The 25,575-nt window shown below is 44.2% G+C and overlaps 1 protein-coding gene across 1 annotated transcript in view; it reads left to right on the top strand.

Annotated features, from left to right (window-relative positions):
- The window catches only part of LOC147450573 (uncharacterized), a 67,900-nt gene that overhangs the window by 10,183 nt on the left and 32,142 nt on the right, over positions 1-25,575 (top strand). The window contains exons 3-7 of the mRNA XM_086519750.1: positions 9,064-9,210; positions 9,292-9,380; positions 9,517-9,609; positions 10,142-10,268; positions 10,369-10,433. Of these exons, the coding sequence (XP_086375876.1) occupies positions 9,064-9,210; positions 9,292-9,380; positions 9,517-9,609; positions 10,142-10,268; positions 10,369-10,433 (521 nt within the window). The remainder of the gene's footprint in view (positions 1-9,063; positions 9,211-9,291; positions 9,381-9,516; positions 9,610-10,141; positions 10,269-10,368; positions 10,434-25,575) is intronic.

The following is a 25,575-nucleotide window of genomic DNA, read 5'->3' as shown; positions in this document are numbered from 1 at the left end:
TTCCTGAGTAACCCTCCCTCCCTCTCCCTCGACTCGTCTCTCTATTTGTGATTGCCCTATCCACCTCCTTCATTGGTTCTCTGTATGATAGACCTGCACATCTAGGCACGTGAGACACTTCTTTTGGACTTGTACTCCTAGATGTGAGTATCCTTTGGCATTTGGATGCCTGCAGGGTCTCTTCCGGCACATCGCTCCATGGTGGCTCTTTTGCCTTGCCTCTACTTGGTAGAGCCTCTTCCTTGCTTCTGCTTGGTTCTGTGGCTCCTCCACTTGTAGTTTGGATGTACTTATGCACTACTTACACGGTGAAGACCTCCTAGATGGTTCTTTCTTTGCTGGTCTATTCGGAGGCTATGACTTCTACATCACCTGTCATTCTTCCCGATGCATCCTCTCAGCCGTTCTTTACCTCACCACATTCCAGTACTCTCCCAGGGGGGGAGTTTTCCTATGTTGCGTGTCTTCATGACTTGCACTTGCAGACTCTCCTGGATATTTTGTCCAGACCCCGGTGGTGGATGTGCTGCCACGGGTTGACATCTCCTCTGATTCTTTTGTCCGATATTGTGTCTGCCATGGAACGACAGATCATATTGCAGCTTATATATACCTTGAGACGACTTCTCTCTCGGAAGATTGCAGATACTGCTGTCTCTACATGGATGGATTGCTTATCCTGTCATCTTGTCTACCATGGTGGAAGATGCCTTCCCTATTGAGCCTCTTCTTCCTGCTCTTCCTCCCTCTTTTGCTCGAGCTTCTTTGACTTGGATATGCTACCGGTTTTCCACCTCGGCAGTTTTCCTCTCCTCGTGGTCAGAGTGTTCCTCTTCAATGGGGGTCCCCATGTCTTGTCTCCTGCTGCTACGCTGGGTCCCTCCATCCTAGTGGTGATCATCACCGACCGGCTATTGGATGCTCATCTTAGTTCATTTCCTCATATAAATCCTCTTCAACGACTTATTCCGTAGCTTGCCACTCCATCAGCTTCTTTGTGCGACTTGATTGGTGTTTCCTCACCCTTGGTCATCATCATATTTGGTGTTGTACGGATTGTCGTGTTGTTTGGCCGGCGCTCCTCATCCCCTTTCCCGGGATTTACATCTTCTCTAGATTTACAAGGCGTGTTGCATTCTCCTCGATAGCTTCTCCGCATGTGTTGTTGAGGGGGGGTGTTAGATTTTCTTCATCTCTAGATGCTTCGCACACTATCTACAGGCTCCTCACCACTCACGTGCATTGGCCCTTGGTTGTGGGTTGGCCACCCGTACACCTGCTCGACAGGGATCTCAGGCACACTTAGGGTTGTTCATCACATTTCCCACTTCAGACCTGTTTTGATCACATATTCCCCCATTTATATTGGATGGTCATATTTTTAGGTCATTGGGCTATATTGAGGATTATTGCCCAACCAGCCCCTATTCTCTTATATGTAGGAGAGGGGGACACCCTCATTGTATTTTCTCACACCATGTAGCCATGTGGAGTTATTGGGCTGCCAGCCTTTCCACCATCCATCTCCTGTCATCTCTCTCTCTCTCTCTCTCTCTCTCTCTCTCTCTCTCTCTCTCTCTCTCTCTCTCTCTCGTGCCATTGTCTCTTTCTCTCTCCCACCTTCCGTTGCACACTCTGACATGGTATCAGAGCACAAGGGTGCTAAATCTGTCATCGCCATCAGCAAGGAGGCCATTGCAGAAAGTTTCATCGCGATGAAATCCTTCATGCCACCAATGTTTTCAGCCTACCTGCGTTTTTCAGCAAGGGATGCGTTTTTGTGGCTTGTTGGCGTTTTTGCGACTCCCTCTCCATCGCCATCCTCCTCCACCTCTTCGCGCCTCCTCCGACACCCCTCTGGTTGCCTAGCGTTTTTGTCTGACTTGTGTTTTTGATACAACTAGTGTTTTTTGCAGCAGAGGGAAATTTTTTACACCTAGCGTTTTTAGCCTGGGTATCCTCAGCGATTGGATGCTCTCTTCCTTGCCGGATCTACATCTCCTTGCCCACGAGAAGCTTCTTCCATTGCTGCCCGTACCAACTGTTGAACCTTCTACTTCAGATTTGTTACTGTTTTTGCTGATTTTGGTGCCCCTCCTGTTCTCTTGCCCCAAGCTCTGGCATTGAGTGCCTTTCGACACTGAGTGGATTGCTGAAAACCCTGTTTACAACAGCGTTTTCAGCCCCCTGTTGCTGCGTTTTTTTTTGGCATGGACAACACCTTACCTTGGCCTCTTGAGTGACTTCTCGGATTTCCTTCTTGATTCACAGGTCTTTACTCCCTACCCGCACCGGTGTGGCGCTTACACGGCGTGTTTTCAGATAGCATTTCAGCTTTGCTCTTCTTTGACATTGAGACGTGGACTCAGATATAGGTTCTAGCACAACGAACGGATCTCCCTCGACATTGCAGATCTTCCCTCCGTGAGGGTCTCTTGCCCTCAGGAAGATGTAGGGGATTGGATTGGTACAGGTACTTATGTGGATGTGGCTTGTGTTTTCCACCGCTACTTCTTCCTCAGTAACCCTCCCTCCCTCTTCCTCGACTGTTGTCTCCCTATTTGGGATTGCCCTATCCACCTCCGTCATTGGTTCTCTGTATGATAGACCCGTGCATCCTGACACGTCAGACACTTCTTTTGGACTTGTACTCCTAGATGTGAGTATCCTTTGGCATTTCGATGCCTGCAGGGTCTCTTCCGACACACTGCTCCATGGTGGCTGTTTTGCCTTGCCTCTACTTGGTAGAGCCTCTTCCTTGCTTCTGCTTGGTTCAGTGGCTCCTCCACTTGGAGTTTGCATGTACCTATGCACTACTTACACGGTGAAGATCTCCTGGATGGTTCTTGCTTTGCTGGTCTATTCCGAGGCTATGACTTCTACAGCACCGGTCGTTCTTCCCGATGCATCCTCTCAGCCGTTCTTCACCTCACCACATTCCATTACTCTCCCAGGGGGGGAGTTTTTCTATGTCGCGTGTCTTCATGACTTGCACTTGCAGACTCTCTTGGATATTTTTTCTAGACCCCGGTGGTGGATGTGCTCCCACGGGTTGACTTTTCCCAGGATCTCTTCTGATTCTTTTGTCCGATATTGTGTGCCTGCCATGGAGCGACATATCATATTACAGCTTATATATACCTTGAGACGACTCCTCTCTCGGAAGATTGCAGATGCTGCAGTCTCTACATGGACGGATTGCTTATCCTGTCATCTTGTCTACCATGGTGGAGGATGCCTTCCCTATTGAGCCTCTTCTTCCTGCTCTTCCTCCCTCTTTTGCTCGAGCTTCTTTGACTTGGATATGCTACCGGTTTTCCACCTCGGCAGTTTTCCTCTCCTCGTGGTCAGAGTGTTCCTCTTCAATGGGGGTCCCCATGTCTTGTCTCCTGCTGCTACGCTGGGTCCTTCCATCCTAGTGGTGATCATCACCGATGGGCTGTTGGACGCTCATCTTTGTTCATTTCCTCATATGAATCCTCTTCAATGACTTATTCCATCAGCTTCTTTGTGCGACTTGATCGGAGTTTCCTCACCCTTGGTCATCATCACAGTTGGTACTGTACGGATTGTCGTATTGTTTGGCTGGTGCTCCTCATCCTTTCCTCCGGGATTTACATCTTCTACAAATTTACCAAGTGTGTTGCATTCTCCTTGATAGCTTCTCCGCATCTGTTGTTGAGGGGGGAGTTAGATTTTATTTATCTTCAGATGCTTCACACACTCTCTACAGGCTCCTCACCACTCACGTGCACTGGCCTTGGTTGTGGGTTGGCCACCTGTATACCTGCTGGACAGGGATCTTAGGCACACTTAGGGTTGTTCATCACATTTCCCACTTCAAATCTGTTTTGGTCACATATTTCCCCATTTATATTGGAGGGTCATATTTTTAGGTCATTGGGCTATATTGAGGATTATTGCCCGACCAACCCCTATTCTCCTATATATAGGAGAGGGGGCACCCTCATTGTATTGTCTCGACTCTCACACCATGTAGCCATCTAGAGTTATTGGGCTGCCAGCCTTTCCACCATCTGTGCCCTGTCATGTCTCTTCTCTCTCTCTCTCTCTCTCTCTCTCTCTCTCTCTCTCTCTCTCTCTCTCGTGCCATTATCTCTTTCTCTATCCCACCTTCCGCTGCACACTCTGACATGGTATGAGAGCACAAGGGTGCTAGATTTGCCTTCGCCATCAGCAAGGAGGCCATTGCGGGGAGTTTCATCGCGAAGAAATCCTTCATGCCACCAACGTTTTCAGCCTACCTGCGTTTTTCAGCAAGGGATGCGTTTTTGTGGCTTGTTGGCGTTTTTGCGACTCCCTCTCCATCGCCATCCTCCTCCACCTCTTCGCGCCTCCTCCTACACCCCTCTGGTTGCCTAGCGTTTTTGTCTGACTTGTGTTTTTGATACAGCTAGTGTTTTTTGCAGCAGAGGGAGATCTTTTACACCTAGCGTTTTCAGCCTTCGTATCCTCGGCAATTGGATGCTCCTCTTCCCTGCCGGATCTACATCTCCTCGGCCACGAGAAGCTTCTTCCATTGCTGCCCGTACCAACTATTGGACCTTCTACTTCAGAATTGGGATTGTTTTTGCTGATTTTCAGTCGATTAATTGGTGCCCCTCCCGTCCTCTTGCCGCAAGCTGCGGCATCGAGTGCCTTTTGACACTAAGTGGATTGCTGAATACCCTGTTTACAGCAGCGTTTTCAGCCCCCTGTTGCTGCGTTTTTTTTCGGCATGGACAACACCTTACCTTGGCCTCTTCAGTGACTTCTTGGATTCCCTTCCTGATTCACAGGTCTTTACTCCCTACCCGCACCGGTGTGGCGCTTACACGACGTGTTTTCAGATCGCATTTCAGCTTTGCTCTTCTTCGACATTGAGACGTTGACTCAGATATAGGTTCTAGCACAATGGACGGATCTCCCTCGACATTGCAGATCTTTCTTCCGCGAGGTTCTCTAAGCTTCTCTTGCCCTCGGGAAGATGCAGGGGATTGGATTGGTACGGGTACTTATGTGTATGTGGCTTGTGTTTTCCACCGCTACTCCTTCCTCAGTAACCCTCCCCTCTCTCTCCCTCTACGGTTGTCTCTCTATTTAGGATTGTCCTATCCACCTTCTTCATTGGTTCTCTGTATGATAGACCCGTGCATCTTGGCACGTCAAACACTTCTTTTGGACTTGTACTCCTAGATGTGCGTATCCTTTGGCATTTGGATGCCTGCAGGGTCTCTTCACACACTTCTCCATGGTGGCTCTTTTGCCTTGCCTCTACTTGATAGAGCCTCTTCCTTGCTCCTGCTTGGTTCTGTGGCTCCTTCACTTGCAGTTTGGATGTACCTATGCACTACTTACACGGTTAAGACTTCCTGGATGATTTTATCTTTGTTGGTCTATTCCGAGGCTATGACTTCTACATCACCGGTCATTCTTCCCGATGCATTCTCTTAGCTGTTCTTTACCTCACCACATTCTATTACTCTCCCAGGGGGGGAGTTTTTCTATGTCGCGTGTCTTCATGACTTGCACTTGCAGACTCTCTCTTGGATATTTTGTCCAGACCCCCCTCTGACTCTTTTGTCCGATATTGTGTGCTTGAGGTGCTTGACGTGCTTGTTGACTAATAAGGTTCTTGAGGTGCTTGTCGTGCTTGCCGACTAGGGAGCTTGAGGTGCTTATAGGAACACCACCCAAGCTTGAGGTGCTTTGTCGTGCTTGCTGACTAAGGTGCTTGGGGTAAGGTGTGCAAAAGGCAATCATCAATCCTTACAGGGAGGGGGCGAGCCCTACAAGAGGGGGGATGAGAGAGAGAGCACACACACACACACACACACACACACAAACACAAAGCAAGCTTTGTACAAAGAAAGCAAAAGGGACACTTGTCAAGTTCCTCTTCATGTTGGCCTCATGGTGTACCTAAAGCCTATTGGTTGGCCACTCAAGGGGTCGGATGATAAATTAGTAGATTTAATTAATTGGTTTTGCATTTATCAAGTCCTCTCTCTCATAGTGTAAGGTGCAACGGAAGTGAATGTTGAACTTCGCTCAAGATGAGTGCCCCAAACTGTGCTCAAGGTTCCTTTTACTTACGAAAGGGAGAGCCTTCCGTTCCTATAGTTAGAGAGTGCAATGAACACGAACAAAGTGGTGAACACTGTGAATGAAGGTGCTGAGACTAAGAGATAGAGAGAGAAGAGAATACGACACCAGAATGTTGTCAAACCCTCCTTCGAAGGCCACACTCTCTGTGGCGAGAGCGGTCTACTTATGATTGCACAAATCTCTACAATGCTTTGGACTTGCCGGTGATGTCGACGACAATGAGGATGACGACGAGACGGGTTGAAATCTGAAAATGCTAAGGTTGAAATCTGCAAATCTTTTTCTGCTGAATTCTGATTTTATGTCGGTGACGATGTCGATGACAACGATGTGACAACGACGCGCTGAAAACGCAGATGCTGAAATCTGCGTTTTCCTGGCTGAAACTACAAACTTTGATGGGTCTGACCTTGCGGCAAGGATCTGCTGCGGGAAGGTGAGATCTGCGAGGTTCGGGACTTCTACTGCGATGTCTGACTGCTGAAAACTGAAAACGCTGATGCTACTGTTGCTTCTGTCGCGAAGATCTGCAAAAACGTTAGGTCTCTGGCTGATCCAAAAACGCTAGGCTGATTTGGGGTTCTGCAGTGGAAATTTGCTAATGCTAGGGCTGATCTGCTGTCTACTGTCGCCGTGAATTTGCAAGTGCAAAACCACTGGTTGATCTGATGCAAAAACGCTAGACCTTCTGCAATGCTGAAAACGCTAGAGTTGTCGCGGGGGTCAGTCTTGCTGAGAAGTTGCCTGTTGAGCAAGGTGCTTCTGCTGCCTCTTCTGTCAGAAAGTGCTAGCTCTGGTTTGCTTATATATTATGTTAGCAAAATTGCCCTACCTAGTTCCCAATAAAAGTCACTTAATAAATAAGTGAAAAATGTCAAAAATAGGGAAAGTAGGTTTAATGCAGTGGAAAATTCCCCTGATGGATTTTGATGGGAATGTTGATGATCATGCTGTGTGCAGTCGGAGGATATGCATCTAATCTACGTGACTGGTCATGCACGTTCTGCGAATAGACTCACAAAAGTGTCAGATCACTTCCTATTCTAGATTGACTTGACTGATTGAACCCTGGTCATGCTGTAGCTTGTTCGCGGACACATAGGGTTGGATGTGTCACGTGACACATAGGGAAAAGGGAGACACTTGTCCAAAGACTAGTGTGACTTTTGCTTGTGATTGGCTAGGCTTGAGGGGTCCAATGAGCTACAAGCATGAGCTACAAGGGGGGGTCGACCAAAGGAAGTAGGGGGCATCCTTGAGGGGTATACTCTCCCACACACACACACTCTCATTGTGTGAAGTGCAAAGTGCAAGAGCTCCCTCTCCTTCTCCAAGCAAGTAGAGAGGTTGAGAGCCTACACCAACACTCTTGGCTATGGAATGCAAATCCAACCAAGAGCCATGCTTCAATGCTTAAGCTTGCCATCTTCTTCATCTTCATTACTATGCTATTATGTATGCTAGCAAGAAGAGTGATGATAAGTGAGGAACTAGTTCTTTCTTCTATGAAATGTTTCTTCTTTCTCTTCCCTACCCTCATTCCTTGCTAGCTCTCTCCACCTTCGAAAGTGTTTTGAGTCTTGGGATAGTTAATGCTTTCCACAAAGTTTATGTTATGCTCGTGATGCATGAAGCTTTCCATCTTCATTGCATCACCTAGGTCACAAGGAACACAAAGATTGTATTGTAACAAGTCTCTCTTGATGGGAGAAACTATAATACAAATGCCTATTGGAGGGGGGACCGGCTAAAAATAAATCCGGTCCTCAACTGTTGTCATGTCTTCTAAACTCTCTCTCTTGCAAAAGTATTGTTCATGCAAAGTTAACTAAACGCTGTGTTTAAGTTGCTACCATCAATTAAGTTCACCCGCTATGCTCACAAAGTAATTTCCTAAAAAGTACTTCTCTAATTCCCGCTACTCTCAAAGTTAATAGGCCATTTCCATTACATTTTTGATGTCGTTGGTTGGGTGGTTGTGTTGCTATCTCCACACTTCGGAGATTTTGGATCATTTTCCACAATGGTTGTGGACCTTGTTGAAGAAGAAGAACCCTTGCGAGTGCCGGAAGACATTGTATGTAAAATAAGAGATGAGAGTCAACTTTCTTGAACTTGTTCACTTCAGAAATGCTGCTACAAAAACGCCTTCCATAACTCTGAAAATTTTTGTCTCTACATCAATGAGGGTGTCGTGCTCTTCGATTGAGGCTATAGATCACCCAAATTGGAGTTTGGATGGAGAGAGAGAGAGAGAGAGAGAGAGAGAGAGAGAGAGAGAGAGAGCGCTGAAGCATCAAGCGTCTTCCAATGTCACCGAGGAAGAGGAGAATGATGACAGGAGGATGTCTAGGCCAAAGACGTCCTGTGCTTGCAGCCATAGGACCTTAGGACCTCAGTGCACATTTTGAAATTGTCAAAAACCCAAGCAACAAAACCTTATAGCTGCTCTATCATCTCTCTATGATAAAATCTTGGTACCTGGTAGCGGGGAGCCCCCTGTCTTCTGCTGGCGTGAAGGCTCTCTGTGCGTGAAGTGTGATGTCGTGCTGTGTGAGCGGGTGGGGGGGCTACATGTGTGTTTATGTGCTGTTGGAAGCATATATTGATCGCTACTTTGACATCCACCATTGGCATGCTTGACATTGAGAATGTCTTAGCACTTATGTGATGGAGCTCATGATAATTTGGTGTTGTGTATGACTACCACCAGTCTGTAACTTGCCCTTTCCATTACAGGTGAATCTACGCTTCTGAATTCACCTCGGTATATGTAGGCAGTGACCATTGGTTGTGAACGTGCAAAGCAACTCTTTGAGAATTATTGTGTTGTCCAGTCTCTTATAAATGTGGCTTTCTTGCCTGTATTTGCATGGAAGACATTGGGGGTGATTCAAGTCACTGTTGTAAATGTTTTTTTACAGTTCTTGGCTAATTATATTTGTTTTTTTGCAGGAAAAACTGAAAAGGAAATTAAATGCTAGAATACAATATGCCAAATTTTTACAAGATACAGTCAAGGAAATGGCCAAGGAAATCAAAACTACTCGAAGTGGAGCTGTTCAGAGGACTGCGGAGGATCTTGACGAGTTTATGAACAAAGTAAACTTTGAACTGGAACTTCGAAGATTTTGCGTATGAGGTTCTAAGGCTTTGAGCAAGCATGTGTGATGTTTTTGTCAGGTTCGACATGGGGAAAAAGTCTCAAACGATGACATTACAGGTTTTGCAAAACTGTTCAACGATGAGCTCACTTTGGATAATATAAGCAGGTACCGTATTCATGAGGCTTTCGGCTTTTTTTTTCCCCCTTTCTGGTTTGGTCTTTTCCATGGCAGAATTCTTTCTTTTCCTTCTGTGACCATTGATATTGATAGGAAATTAATTTGGTGCCTTTACTTATGGCAGGTCAAGGCTTATAAGCATGTGCAAGTACATGGGATTGCAGGCTTATGGAACTGATGCATATCTGCGATACATACTGCGCTCTAAGTTGTCACGGTCTGTTCGAAAACCTCTTATTTTAACCTTTCAGTTGTTCATTACTGTGAGGACTTCCATAGAGCTTGCTTGGGGATTGATCTGAAGCAGCCCTCATCAGTGTTTGCTAGTTTGTGTCACCGTGTGGTAAGAAAACTTGTTGTTCTGGTTGTTACTTCAATAAGGGCATTTAAGGAAGATCCTTGAAAGTTCATTGCTCCTAGGCTGTAGCAGATTTTCCCGGTTTGGGACTTCAATAGTAGAAATTTGGAATAGTTACAAGCACTGTAGCCAATATTCAAATCCTTCTGTGCTGTAACAGCTGAATAACATGCCTCATCTCGCTTATCTTTGAACCGCAATTGCATGAAGTAGTTGCCCTCTCTTGCCAGTCTATTGAAAACCCGACGAAGTACACGCCCTATGCGACGTCTGCTTGTCCTTTAGTCTCTCTTGCTTTCCTGCAAATGCAATAGAGGGTAAGCTTTCATGTTGCATGATGTTGATGAAATTCCTGGATTCTTTTGGATTAAGCTGTCCTTTTTTGATTCAGGATCAAGATGGATGACAGAATGATCAAAGAAGAAGGCATTGAAACACTCTCAGAGCAAGAGCTTAGAGCTGCTTGCAGGGATCGTGGCATGCTGGGCCTTCTTTCTGTAGACCAAATGCGCCAACAGGTATACCATATTATGGTGTGATTAGTGAGTTGGAGCTCTAATGTATCGGTGGCATTTGGAATGGGGCCTTTCTTTATTTGATCGATGGTGCTTCTGGCAGTTGAAAGATTGGCTTGACCTCTCACTACATCATTGTATTCCCTCATCGCTGCTTATTCTTTCAAGGTTTGCGTCTTTTGGTTTAAGAGTTTATTTCAGGCATGCATTGATATTTAATTCACATTTAAAGTGGGAGCTATTTCTTCTGCTGAAGATTACATAAGGTATTCATATTGCATTTTTATAAACTTTCACAACATGCTATGTACCTAATGTGTGATTGTTATTAATGCTTGCATGTTTTCCTGTGTTAATACATGGCTAGAAAATGCTTGCATGTTTTCCTGTGTTAATCACATGGCTAGAAAATGCCCAAGATGAGATGGGTCTGTTACTATGTGGCATGACTTCCAGCTTGGTTGCTGGTATCATTTAGCAGTAATTGTTGTAGGGCCTAGAAAAGGCTCAAGCAATTTGGTAAAGGGCTACAAGACAACAATGTGGTGCTGGACCACCCATGTTGCGCTGAAGAGGCGGTGTTCGAGATATGTCATCACCAGATGGTGGCATCCTAGGCTTCCTGCCGTGGTTGTATGGCCATATTCCCTTTGCATATGCATTTTAGGCCCATTCTGGTTTCTTATTATTTCCTGGATCTTTTGTCAATCTTTTTTTTGGTCTAGTCAAATTTGGTACCACTTTAGGGTGACCCCATTTTTGCACACCTCTAGGTCACGTCTACTGGTATTAAGGTGACCCTCGTCTCTCGTTCTCATTCATCCAATTGTATGAGTATTCTCTTGAGTTATTGAGCTATTGCTCTTGATCTCATATGATGCTATATGCTAGTGGTATCTTATTGGTTTCTGAGTCACTAGGAGGGTTCCAACGACATCATAGAGGAGGCTCAAGGTGATGATCTTTCCCACCTTCAGATAGGACAGGGGTCACGCTACCTTCTCAGTGGCAGGCAGCAAGGTTGAGGTGGTCACCTCATATGTATATTTGGGGGTCACTTTTTTTGCAGCATCCACATACTTGATTTTGACATACAGCCCCCACGACCTTTTATTTGCTATATGATATGAAATGAAATGAAATATTAAATGTCTTCAAAAAGCCAATGAGACCAAACTGATACAATCTTGGAGGATCTAATACAATGTCCCAGTACAAAATATAATAAAGTAAAATAAAAGCTAAAATGAACATCAATGTCCGAGAATGCCCAACATTGGGCGTTGTCCGAGGATGTGTGTTGCATCGGTCGCTGAAGAACATCTATTAAGGTTAGGGAGGATAAGAAAGAGAAGCATTCACGGTGTTTGTGTACTAATGATAATACCAATTACACATTGAAATAGAGTAGAATATGGACACAATACCACATCGATTCATTGTGTTGAAAGGTTGTACGAAGGGCTCATTATATAGAGCTAGGCAAGGCATATCATTTGGCATCATCAATGACGTCCGACAAAGGTCTTAAATCAGCACATGCAAGTTGTAAACTGAGAACTCGTGGGTGACTTTTCAAGGCACCTTAGGAGTCCATTAACTCTTCCTAGGTGAGTCAACACCCTTTAGTAATGACCCTCTTGGTACCCACACTCTTAGGCACCTTTCCCACATGCTATCGCATGGTTTTATGCCACCTATGCATTCCAGTAGGCTAGAGGAGATACACACCGTTATAGGACAAAGCCCACAATTCCCAACAACCCTCCCTTGGGGTTGGGACTATGACAATAGAAAATAGCTACGCCAATTCAGGCTGACCATCATCCTCGAAGAGAAAGAGAGAGACGAAATGGTGCGGTGGAGTTCTGAGCCAAGACGCGTTGGTCCCAGAGACTGGTGCCCTTTCGGTATTTCTTTATTATTGATCCGCAAGAGTACAACTTTTGTTGGGTCTAGATCTTCCAGCTGGGTGTCCAGATGCTTGAAAGAGTGGCTCTAGGGGCACTTATAAAGAGTACAAGGGATGCTAAAAGCATATCCCCAAAAACACTAATCTTAAAAGCAATTTATCCTAAAAGCAATTGTAGGGAAATGCGCATCCAAATCTGCCTAGTTCTGCCATCAACACAAAAAGCGAAAATCGGTATAGGTTTCCACGTGTCATCCTTTTTGCGTAAATCGCGGAAACATTTGTACAGCCTATCTGCCAACAATTTTTAAGTTTTTGGGTCTTCTAGGGTGACTTTTTATTATTTAGGCCCCTCTGCAAACTTCATAAGTTGGATAGACATCAATTTCTTCTCTTTTAATAAGGTAGGCTCCTCTGCGGGTACTGATAGGTTAGAGTTCCTTCAATTTCTTTCTCATGTTCTAGGTTTTAGGCCCCTCGGCCGGAATCTGCAAACACAATCAAGTTTTTTCTAAACCTGAAGGTTACTTTGATGTCCTAGAATCATGTAAAGGTTCACATGTGCAAACACCACATAGAGGATTTGGCTTTGAACTGGAGATTGGCATGGACCACCTCTCTAGGGAGAGTGAATCTGGGGCAAGCCAAACAAACGCATTGGACCTGATGCGTCTTTGACCTTGACACAAAAACCCTAACCCTAAAAATTGTCACATATTGCCTTCTCAAATTAAAGCAATTGTCCTCGATTGTAGAATACAAATAGTGATCACACTTCTAACATTCATGCAACTTCAAATCTCACAAATAACTTCTTGTGTCATGATGGCTGTGCACACATAAAAACTAGTTGCAAAGTTGGAAACACCTCGGGTGCATTTAAAAATCCGTCTTAGACTGGTATCTTAGCCAACGCATGTAAAAGGTTATTGGATCTTGCTTGGATGTCAATCACTCACCCAAGATCTTAGCCAATGCCTATAAAAGTCATTGGATCCTGCTTGTGGTGCATGCACACACCCAAGATCATAATCATAATCTTAATCAATCACAAATTCAAATTCTCAGTTCATCCTAATCTAGATTCATAGTCGTTTCTTTAATCTGTCATCGTTCCAATAGTTTGATTTTTGAAGTTTATCATCAATTCTTTGTTCTTGTGTTTCAATTGGATAGTTCGTTCTCCGGCGTCAAATTGGGCATGATACTTATTACTCGTAAAACCATAGCATGCCCAATAGAACATCACATCGTCCCAAATCCATAATGAAGAAGTCAACTGGATCCATAAATGCTTGAACTTGTTGTCAAAGTGATATGATCAACAGTGTCGATGATGTGTAGGTTCCATTAGCCATTTGTGCTTCAATTTGTGTCCCTTTGGCACATTCTTCAATACCTAATATTGCAGGTAAATCCGGGGAGATAAAATTTTGCATAGAGTTTGAATCAAAGAGAATAAGGGCATCTCGATCTTTGACTTTTCCCATAGCTCTACATGGCTCATTGGATTCATCAACGGCAGGAATATCTATCAAGTCGGAAATCAATCCAACTAGAGGTCGGGACTTCTTTTTTCGTGTGCTTTCATACGTAGAGGGTCTGTTGTTATTGGGTTTTTTGGGCAGTCCCAAGCAATGTGACCGTGAAGGCCACATTTGTAACACCTTCCTACTGATCGGTAGTGTGTCATCCCTACAGAAGTGAGGCTTCGAGTAGAAGTGTTTGAAATTGTACCTGGTTTTGGGTGTGGGGTATCTCGGGTAGAAGAGGGAGGATTTAGATTTTTCTTCTGGGAAGGGTCAATGAGTTTCGATTCTTTCTTCATAATGTGGTAGCCCACTCTAGCATGTGAATAAGCTGTCGCATATTTGATACCACTTTCCCTATACGGTAATCTCGTAGTGGAAAAGGTGGTCCCACAATGTACTTCTCAATTTGTTATGCAAAAGTAATGTGTTGAAAGGTGGAAGTCGGTAGATAGGCCTCCCAAAATCTTTGGTTGTAAATTGGAAGACTGTCCGAAGGGTACATCTTGAGACTAGAACATGTTGCAGTTATATCTACTTCGAATGTCTCATCAAGAAAGCTTGGGTAGAAAGCGAGGTTGAAGTTATGCGAGGTCTTTGGACTGCCCAGTTTCTTGGTTAGGGCGGCCCACCATGTCAAAGCACTATCTTTGAGAAAAGATGTGACTCGTAGCAACTTGGATTCTTCTGTAAAATTTCCGTTACCGATCAAAATGTCAAATTGTTCTAAGAACTTGAGAGCATTGTTGGAATCTTGGACGCTTGAGAAGGTGAAAATTTAATCGTGGTACCACCATTCTTGAGGGTTTGGACGTGATTCTGCGAGTAGAGGTACTACTTTTGGACGTGATTCTGCCAATAGAGGTGCTGAGTAGTAATAATAATGGTGATGTTGTCCATCCATTGCATAAGCAGGTGTAGGTGGTGGTGGGGGACATAGGGAAAGGGTGTAATGGGAATCTGAAGTGGTACTTCGGAAACCACACGCGGTCATTCTCTTGAAGCCATGTTCTTGAAAATGCCTCCCAGAAATTGAGGGACATCTCCAAAGTTTTGTCGTGAAGTAGTAGTCGGATAATTTGGGGGGGGGGGGAATCAGAGGATTAAATCTGCGAAGGTTAGGGTGGCATAACCGGGTTCCGAGGGATGGACTAGAGGTGGGAGTGGCTAATATGTTAGGCAATAGTTATTAGTCTGGGGCGAGGTTCCTTGGGTGCTTGATTCTTATCTTTCCTTGAGTTCACGAAGCCGAAGTAGGTCTAGAGCTTTGATACCAATGTTAGGTTCCTTTTATTGTGTGTGTGTGTGAGAGAGAGAGAGAGAGAGAGAGAGAGAGAGAGAGAGAGAGAGAGAGAGAGAGAGAGAGAGAGAGAGAGAGAGAGAGAGAGAGAGAGAGAGAGAGAGAGAGAGAGATTTGATTTGATTTGGTATTAACGTCCGCGGGGGCCCAGCAACATGGTCAAACAAGGATACCCTCTCTCCCCTACTCTTTTTGGATTGTGCATTGATCAAATAGAAAGCTTCCTCCCTCAACTAGAAGGGGATGAACCAGCCATCGGGATGTTTACACTTCTCATGCTTATCTATGCTCACCTATTGTGAACTGTGAACTGGCCCCACAATAGAGAGGGGGGTTTGGGACCCCATCTGGCGTTAGTCTTCTTTCTCTCTCTATCACTGACAGTAGCATTCTCTCTCTCTCTCTCTCTCTCTCTCTCTCTCTCTCTCTCTCTGGCCCGGCAATAGATTTCACAATAGATTTGCACTGGCCCGGCAGAGTTCCGTGCCTAGAGATATTGGCCCCAAAGAGTGGTGCCCCTTTCGGTTAATCAGTGTTCAAAGTACAAGAGTGGATCGGGTCTCACTCTCAGACTCTGCGTCGAGATGCTCTGCAGAGTGGGAGCCCAAACCACTTATTTAATGTTTACAAGGGATTCCAAAAGTAGAGCCCCGAAAAGCTTCAAATCAAAAGCCTAAATAAAAGCGAAGGCTCTTTCCTCTCTCGAGCTCTCTTGAGTTTTAAAATAAAGCAGAGGACTTCTCTCTCTCTCTCTCTCTCTCTCTCTCTCTCTCTCTCTCTCTCTCTCTCTCTCTCTCATACTTGCGTAGAGAAAAAGCAAGTTGTCCCAAAAGCTGGAAAGCTGCCGCAATTCACGGAACTGCCGTACACTGCCACGTCAGCATGTTTGCGTATTTTTCGGGATTCAATCCCTTCTGCCTTTTAGGGTTAGGGTTAGGGTTAGGTCAGGGCAGAATATAGGGTTAGGGTGTAAGGACATGGGTCCTATGGGCAAGGCCACCGGCACGGCCGGACAGTGTGTACGCTAGGGAGAGTCTATAAGATAGCACGGTTGGGTGGAGACTAGCACACGCATTACCACCGCCCTTTCATTGGTATCAGAGCTATTTTTGGGAGGAGGCTAAAAGCGGCTTGCATGTGCGTGCGCCGCCCTGCTTCTCTCCCACGTTTTGCAGACAGCGACGTCTTCGCTGTGTAGCAAAAAGAAGACAGACACAATTTTCTGTGCGAGCAGCGCGTGGACAGATAGCGACAGCTGACCGCGGCCGCCCCACCTACGCACGACACAACGCACGATCATGGCGGGGGACCAAGGCAAACTCGACCGGCAACTCGACGGCACCGAGGTTCCGAAGGCTTCCGTTGGCGCCGTTGGCTGCGCAAGTAGGAAGGCCCGCTTAACCCTCGCATGAAGGAGGGTTGAACCCACCCCATGAGGGTAAGAGGCCAACACTTTACCATCAAGCTATTGGCCCTTGTTGTGTATAACAAGGAAAGATAGTCTACTTGTGTTGAAAGGAAAACTAGAAGGAAAGAGAAAGCTTCAAACTTCAAGGAAGTAGTTTCACCCTTCCTTTTCACTTCTTGGAGGAAGGCAAGTTTTCCTCCAAAAATTCTTTTTTCCTCAAGGAGGTAGTTTCAAAGTGAAAAATAGCCTTCACAAAAACGACGAGTTTTTGTGAAGAATCATCAAAGGTGTTCTTACAACGAACTACAAGTGAAGCGCTCAAATTCCCGCAATGCGAGGTTCGCATGCAACGCAAATCGCGGAGCATACAAAACACAAAGACTTCAATTTCTCAAGGTACAAGTTGTCTTTTTTTTTCTCTCTTTGCATTAGTGTGTGTTTACCATGGCCAGTGAGGATATCCCACCTACACCTACGCTTGATTTTGAGCACGTAGATCAAAATCAGGGCACCACGGGTGTTGCTGACACTAATATGCATGATGATGATGATCTAGGAGATCATGGGCCGTAGATATGGCTTCTTTCAAGACTTTGGAACATCGCCAAAGCGTACTTGAAAGCAACCTCTCTGCACTCAATGCAAATGTTACCAATCTTACGGAGGTACTTGTGAAATTTATGAATTCACAGACGACTCAAGGAGCCACAAGTGGCACGGTTCAAGGGAACCAAGCTCGCACGACTCAAGGAGTCCAAGAGACAAGTGCTGCAGAAGATGCAGAAGGTAGCAATGCATTACTCAAGAATATCACCATTCTTGAGTTTCACGGGGAAGAGCATGATCGCAACAAGGATGCGGTCAATACGTTCTTACACAAATGGAGTGATGTTCATAGATTGAGACACACCCCGGATATAAAGACGGCCGTGGAAACTAGTCTCTCTCTTAAAGGCAAGGCCTATAAGTGGTGAATGACATTTCCAATAGATGTTCGTCCTCCGTCTTGGGCTGCATTTCAAGCTTCTTTCTCCAAAGAGTTTTTGGACTCCAATGAAGAAGATAAGAATTGGTTAGCATGGAATGCATGCCGCATGTCTGGCCTCTCTCTCACAGAGTACCTTTCAAAGTATCGGGAAATCATATAAAAACTAGAAGGTCTAGATGAATGCCAAAAGATATGGGGTTTTAATAGGGGTCTTGACAAAGACTATCGTCTTCATGTCAAGACCCAACATCCAAAAACTTTGGAAGAAGCTATTAGTCATGCGCAAAGATATGATGATGACCAAGAGAGGAAAGGAAATGTTCCCTACTCTAAGAATACTTTTGCTAAGAGCAATGTGGCTAAGAGCCAATGGCGAGGTAGATCTCCTACACGTTCCAAGAGGAATAAGAGACAATCTACCTCTCCACGCCCACAAGAGGCTAAGAAGCCTAAACAATCACGAGATACTCCGCGTGGATCTCTCAGCATTGTTGATTTTGAGCGTGCAAAGAAACACAATTTGTGTTTTAGATGTCTTTCGGACCAACACAACAAGAAAGATTCTCCTCTTTTGCAAGGCAAAGAAAAGGCCATGCACACGGTGTAACGCCTCACATTAGATTCATTTCCTAAATATTGTGCTGTGGAGGTTCTTCATATGGAAGAAAAGCACAAGTGTTGTGTGCCTGCTTCAATGTGGCAGTCCACCTTTGGTCCCCATGATTTGATTCGCATGCATGACACTATTAACGGACAACGTGTTCGTATTTTAGTGGATGATGGTGCAACTCATAACTTCTTGAACTATAAGCTAGTCAAGAAATTGAAGCTACACAGACTCCCTGCTCTCACAAGTATGTGGTGGAGTAGATGTCTGGGAATGATAAAGAAGTATGGGACACGGTAGTTCAAGGGGTTGAGCTTATTGTTCAAGATCATACGATGACCCTTGACTTCCAAGTTATGAACATGGACCGTGCTGATGTAGTTTTAGAACGGGAGTGGCTGCATGGTTTAGGAAACACATTGCACACTAGTTATGAACACAACTCCCTATCCTTTATGGCCAATGGTAAACATGTGCTTTTGCTTGGTGAGAAAAATATACCATCTGCACCTCATGTAAAGCAAATTTAATAGATGAAGTCTTTTTGTGTTACTGCTTGTCTCCAAGTCTTGTGAATTCTCAAGAGCAAAGTACGGTGAATTCTAGTAATGGTATGCAAAGTGCAATGAATTCTACTGATATGCAAAGTGCAATGAATTCTACTGATAAACAAAGTTTTAACAAATCTTACGAGCAAAGTGCTCTCAATTTTAATTCTATAGAGCAACGTGCAACTGTTGTAAAACAAACATTACAGGAATTACAAGATTCTCCATCCCAGCATAACTCTAGTTTACTTTCTCCTTTTGCACGGCAAAAACTGACTCACTTACTCACGGAGTATAGTGATGTGTTCTCAAGTGATTTACCACCGGGTTTACCCCCTACACGTGATGTGCAACATGGCATGTCTTGCCAGGCACTAAACCGGTGAGTAAATCACCTTATCGTATGAGTGTTAAAGAAGCCAAGGAGGTTGAGAGTCGGTTAGCTGACTACCTCGCTCGTGGTTTCATTAGACCTAGCACTTCGCCTTGGGCATCACCAATTCTATTGGTAAAAAGAAAGTTGGTACTATGCGCATTTGCGTAGATTATCGCGGATTAAATGCAATAACCATTAAGAACAAGTATCCTCTGTCTCGAGTGGATGAGTTGTTTGATCAACTCCACGGGGCAAGATACTATACAAAGATAGATCTTCGTTTAGGATACCATCAGGTACGTATCCTACTGCAAGATATCTCCAAAACTGCCTTTAGAATACGGTTCGGGCATTTTGAATTTTTGGTTATGCCTTTTGGTCTAATCAATGCTTCAACTACATTTATGACACTCATGAATAGTGTTTTACGTCCCTATCTTGGAAAATTTGTTGTGGTTTTTCTTGATAACATTCTCATTTACAATAGGAGTGAAGATGAACACATAGAACTCTTACGATTCGTGTTTGAACAGCTACAAGCTCACGTGCTGTATGCTAAGCAAAGCAAGTGCGATTTCTTTAAAACAGAGATACATTACTTCGGTCATGTGATCTCTTATTTTGGCATCAAGATTGACACTGACAAGGTCGCTGCCATTCTTCGATGGCCACATCCCAACACGGTTGAGGAGCTTCAAATATTTTTAGGCATGGCTGGATTTTATCGACAATATATCCGTGACTACGCCAAAATCACTGTTCCTATGACGGATCAACTTAAAGCAAAAGGTAAGACCTTTTCAGAAGCCCAAAAACGCAGTTTCGAACAGCTCAAGGTAGCTATAGCCACTACTCTCATTCTAGCAATCGTCGACCCACTTAAGCCGTTTGTGGTAGAGACTGATGCTAGTGCTAAAGCCATTGGTGCGGTACTTCTCCAGGAGGGAAGACCTATAGCCTTTGAAAGTAAAAAGTTAGGTAGAGCTTAACATAATTATTCTGTCTATGAGAGAGAGCTCCATGCCATAATTCACGCTTTACGAAAGTGGCAACACTATAAGTGGCAACACTATAAGTGGCAACACTATTTATATGGTGCCGAGTTGAAGTAGTTTTTGACCATGAGAGTATCAAATGGTTTACTACTCAAACAGACTTGAAGGGCCGTAAAGCTAGATGGGCAGAAATCATTCAAGATTATGATTGTAAGCTACGATATCGCAAGGGGCGATATAATGTAGTAGCGGATGCACTAAGTCGGATGCCTCAGATTAATTCACTTGCTTTCACGGAACTAAAGAATGGATTTTTGGAGTCATTACGTGGCAAGTGTGTACAAGATCAATCATATGCTAAAGTGTGGAATGCAGTTTTAAAAAGGGACCCTCATACTCACATGTCACTGAATAGCCAGATCAGCACGTCTCTGCACGTGCAGATAGAAACTCCAACACATAGAGCTCCACCCCTACTCAGGAAGAGCTTAAGTGATGGAAGAATTTTTCCATTGATGATGGCTACTACTCTACAAAGGTAGAGTATGTGTGTCAAAGGACTCAGACACTAGGCGCCAAATCTTATTTGAGTGTCACGATAGTCTAAGTGCTGGTCATCCAAGTATCCATAAGACATATGCCTTAGTTCGACGGAAATTTTATTGGCCGGGCTTACATCATGATGTTGAAGAGTGCCAACAATGCCGAGTTAATAAGGCATGTTGGGTTAAAGGCCTAAATAACCCCTTTTTGTACATTTTTATACTTTGTCTAGGTTCATATTGAGCCTGGACACATTTTTTAAAGGTCACTTATAATAAAAGTGGGAAAACCCAAAACTCACTTATTGAGTTTTCCCCAAAAACGTGAGCCCTCTCTCTTCTGCTAGCGCTTCCTCTCTTGCTGGCCTTCCCCTCTCCTCTCTGCACATACACTGCACTTCCTCGCGTGCTCTTTCACTTGCATACACCGCTGCGCGCTCATCAACTGGTATCAGAGCCTCGATTAGGGTTTGCCCCAAACCTGCAAACGCTGAATTTCAGCCAAGAAGGTCAACTTTCATGCGAGATTTTGTAATTTCGTCGCCAAAGGTCTCGTCCCCGGACACTAGAGAGCTCTCGGCAATCCAAATTGATCCAAAACAGGTTGAAATTAGGTCAAAAACAGGAAATTACAGGTTATGACAGCAAAATACAGGTTTTGCAAATGATGTATTATGGTGTGGGAATACTTTTGCTAAGTCTCCGCTACCCAAAAACACTGAAATTGCCGAAAAACAAGCCCTAAAACAGGTGTTTTAAGCAAATTTCAGATTTGCGCAGGTTTTTGCAAGTGTTTTTATGGTGCGATTACATTGGGGAAAGTGCAAATTGATGCAATCTATGCACATTTGACAAATTTTGTCGATGTATGACCATTTGTGGCTCAATTTCATGCAATTTTGATGCTACAAATTGGGGTTTTTGTGCTTACATACTTCTAAAGGTTGTGTATTAGCCTTATGTATGTCTTCTGAAGTTAAAAACAACTAAATTTGTTGTTTTCGAGCACAAATTCGCTCGCTGAAATTTCCTCCGCATAAATTTCAGAAATTGACTTTTGTGCTCAAATCGACCTATTTTGCCCCAAATTGCTCCTGTGACCATTTGGAGCTGTAGTGCACATCTCTGTGAGGCTATACTCCGATTTTTGCACATTTTGCCCAAAAATTCAGCGTATTATCCTTCTTATTTCGTGCAACTATGGCCTCATCTTCTTCGGATGTGAAGAACCTCTTCGAGATTAGGAGGTTCGATGGTACAGGTTTTGATCTTTGGAAAGACACGATTTAGGGAATCCTATTTCTTAAGGATTGTGAAGGGGCACTTGAACAGGTGAAGCCACAGAATATGACGGATGAAGCATGGGTTAGCATGAACAGGAAGGCCGTTACATACATTAAAATGGCCATGATCGATGAGACCGTCATTGATGTGAAAGGTCTCACGATTGCTTTTGATGTGCGGGAGAAGTTGAAGGGAATGTATGAAAATACAACGCCTGTCAACCAGGTGCACTTGATGCGAAAACTTGTTGGCATGCAACTAGATGAGTCCAAGAGCGCGGCAGAGCACTTGTCATTATTCGCAGGTACTTTGTCGCAGTTATAGGATTCTGGCTTGCCCCCTTTTGATGATAAGCTGAAAGCTATCTTCTTGCTTATGACCTTACCTGAGTCATGGGAAACTTTGGTGGTTTCATTGTCCAATAACCCCAATTCGACCTTTGATAGTGTTAGGGGTTCTATCTTGAATGAAGAAATCAGGAGGAAAGCAAGTGGAGAGGAAGGCAGCTCTGCCAACATGGTTAGAGGCAGGACAGAAAAGAAGAATGCTTATGCACAAAGGAGTAAGAGTAAGAGTAAAGAAAGGGGAAATGCAAGCAAAGGCAAGGGTCATGTGACTTGCTATCAATGTGGTAGGAAAGGTCACAAGAAACCTGATTGGAGGTACTATAAAGCTGAGTTAGAAAGGAAAAAGAATGGCGGAGACAAAAAGAAAGAGAAGAAGGAAGTCAATGCAAATGCACAGGATAGCTCAAAGGACAAAGAGAAGGCCAATGTGGCTTCTAGTGTCGTGATTGAGGAGCTGTCAGATGTAGAGGACATCTTGTGTGTCACTTTGTCAGATGATGATGCTTATGACTTTGATGCCTCTCTAAATGTTCATTCACAGGACATGCAGATTACCAAGAGTGATCTTATTGATGCTTTGTTGACTGTCTATGATGCATTGTCCCAGACTTGGATTGTTGATTCCGGTGCTTCATTTTATGTGACTCCTATAAAGGAGTGTTTCTCTACTTTTGATGTAGGCAAGCGTGCCCATGTATACCTTGGAAACAATCATGCATGTTCCATTGAGGGTATTGACACTGTGCATCTCTCCATAGATGGCACAAATGAGCTTGTCTTGCATGATGTTAGATATGTGCCGGGAATCAAGAAGAGTATGCTTTCTGTTGGTTAGATGGATATGCAAGGTTACAGCATCTTGTTTGAGAGAGGGTCATGGAAAATGACTAAAGGCTCAAGGCTGATTGTAAAGGGCACAAAGAAAGGGACACTTTATTGCATGCATGGAAAGGCCGTGTTGGGCAAGTTTATTGCATTGGCTGAAATTAACTCTCACATGGAGTTGTGGCACAAGAGGCTTGGCCATATGAGCCAAAAGGGCCTTTCTAAGCTTTGTACTTTGAACAAGCTTGATGCTAAAGGCACAAAGCTTGACTTTTGTAATGAATGTCAATATGGCAAGCAAGTAAAGCGTTTTTATTACTCTGGTGTCTCTCGTAAATCTTGTGTGCTTGATCTTGTACATTCTGATGTATGTAGCATGCCTACTAAGTCTATGGGAGGTGCATGTTATTTTGTCTCCTTTGTTGATGATCATTCTAGGAAAATTTGGGTTTATTTGCTTAAGTCTAAGGATGAAGCCTTTGCTGCGTTTAAGAGATTTCATGCATTTGTGACCACCCAAACAGGTAGAAAGCTAAAATGCTTGCGTACAGACAATGGGGGGGAGTACACAAGTGCTGAATTTAACAAGTTTTGTGAAAATTTGGGCATAAAGAGGGAGCTTACTGTGCCATACAGCCCCTCTTCTAATGGTGTGGCTGAAAGATTCAATAGGACACTTTGTGAGAGGGTGAGATGCATGCTGTCCACAACTAATCTCTCTCATGGATTTTGGGAGAAACTTTGAAAATTGCAGTGCATATATGCAATCGAGCCCCTCACATGTCTTTGAAAGGTGACATCCCTGAAGAGGTTTGGTTTGGTAAGCCTGCTTCATATGATCACTTATGCATTTTTGGTTGCGAAGCTTTTGTGCATGTAAGACCGGAGTTGAGGAGTAAACTAGATGCGAAGTCCATTAAAGGCCTCTTCATGGGATATGGTGAAGAAGGCGAAATGGGTTACAGGATTTGGTTATCTCAGCTCAAAAGGGTTGTACGCAGCCGGGATGTTGTTTTTAATGAGGCAAGGCTGCTTCAGAATAATTGTGCCTCAAAGCATGACCATAAAAGGGTGAAATTTCAGCATGACCAGCCACCTGTTAGGCCTAATTTTGACCCTCAGGATGCACCACGAATGGCTGAAAATGTAAATGATCCAGTGGTGTTTGAGCCAGATGATGTTGGACAACAAATTGAGGCTTCTGAATGGCATTTGCAGCCAAGAAACAATGCTGAAAATGGTGCTGAAAATGATGTACTACAGCCCATTGTTGACGATTTTGTAGTGCCACCTGATGTAAACCCATTGCTGGATAATGTGGATCATTGGGTGAGGCGCTCTACTTGTCAAAGACGGCCTGTGAGTCGATATGACCCCTCTTTGCATTACATTATGTTGACAGATGAGGGAGAGCCTCTTACGTATAAAGAGGCAAAGACATGTGAGCACGGCGACAAGTGGGAGCTTGCTATGCAGGAAGAGATTAAAGCTTTGCATGCTAATCATACTTGGAATTTGGTTGAATTGCGCAAAGGAAGGAAGGCTATTCCTAACAAATGGGTGTATAAAATCAAAACTGTTGATGCAAAACCCAAGTATAAGGCAAGGCTTGTGGCAAAGGGATATGTTCAAACCAAGGGCATAGACTTTGAGGAGGTGTTCTCTCTTGTTGTGAAGATGCCTACTTTGCATGTACTGTTTGCCATAGTGGATGCTCTTGATTTGGAAATGGACCAAATGGATGTACTTATCACTTTCTTGCATGGTGACGTGGAAGAAGAGCTTTACATGAAGCAACCCGAGGGTTTTAACTTTTGTTTTCTCTGGCAAGGAACATTTGGTATGTATGCTCAATAGAAGTTTGTATGGGCTGAAACAATCATGTAGATCATGTAGACAGTGGTACAAGAAGTTTGATCGCTTCATGCTTAAACATGGTTACGAAATAAGCCATGCAGATTATTGTTTGTATACCAAACGTGATGAGGATGACAACCCTATCATTCTTGTGCTCTATGTAGATGATATGCTGATAGCTGCAAAGAAAAGAAGCACTGTAGATGCTCTTAAAGGGCAGCTGAAATCTGCGTTTTCAATGAAAGACCTTGGGGCAGCTGAACATATACTTGGAGTGCGTGTTACACGACAAAGAGAAAAGCGCCTATTGTATTTGTCGCAAGAACAGTACATTGAAAAGGTGCTGGATAAATTTAACATGGCTGAAGCAAAGCCTCTTGGTGTGCCATTACAACCATATGTTAAAATCTCCAAGGATGATTGTTCCAAGTCAAAGGAAGAATCCAATGACATGCAAAGTGTGCCTTATGCTTCAGCTTGTGGTTCACTTATGTATGCTATGGTTGCTACTAGGCCTGACATAGCCCATGCAGTGGGAGTTGTGAGCCGGTTTATGGCTAATCCAGGCAGGTTGCATTGGGATGCAGTGAAGTCCATTATGAGGTACTTGAAAGGGACTAAAAACGAATGCCTCTGCTATGGTAAAGGACCAATGGAGTTGAAGGGATTTTGTGACTCTGACATGGTTGGTGATGTGGATACACGGAAATCCACAAGTGGCTATGTATTTACTCTTGCGGGAGGTGCTGTTTCATGGTGTTCTAGATTGCAAAAGATTGTTGCATTGTCTAC

The sequence above is a fragment of the Adiantum capillus-veneris genome, chromosome 9 (assembly GCF_014529385.1).
Source record: "Adiantum capillus-veneris isolate H3 chromosome 9, ASM1452938v2, whole genome shotgun sequence".
NCBI lineage: Eukaryota > Viridiplantae > Streptophyta > Polypodiopsida > Polypodiales > Pteridaceae > Adiantum > Adiantum capillus-veneris.
The sequence above is the reverse complement of the archived record's forward strand: the minus strand, read 5'-3'. Positions and strand labels throughout refer to the sequence as shown.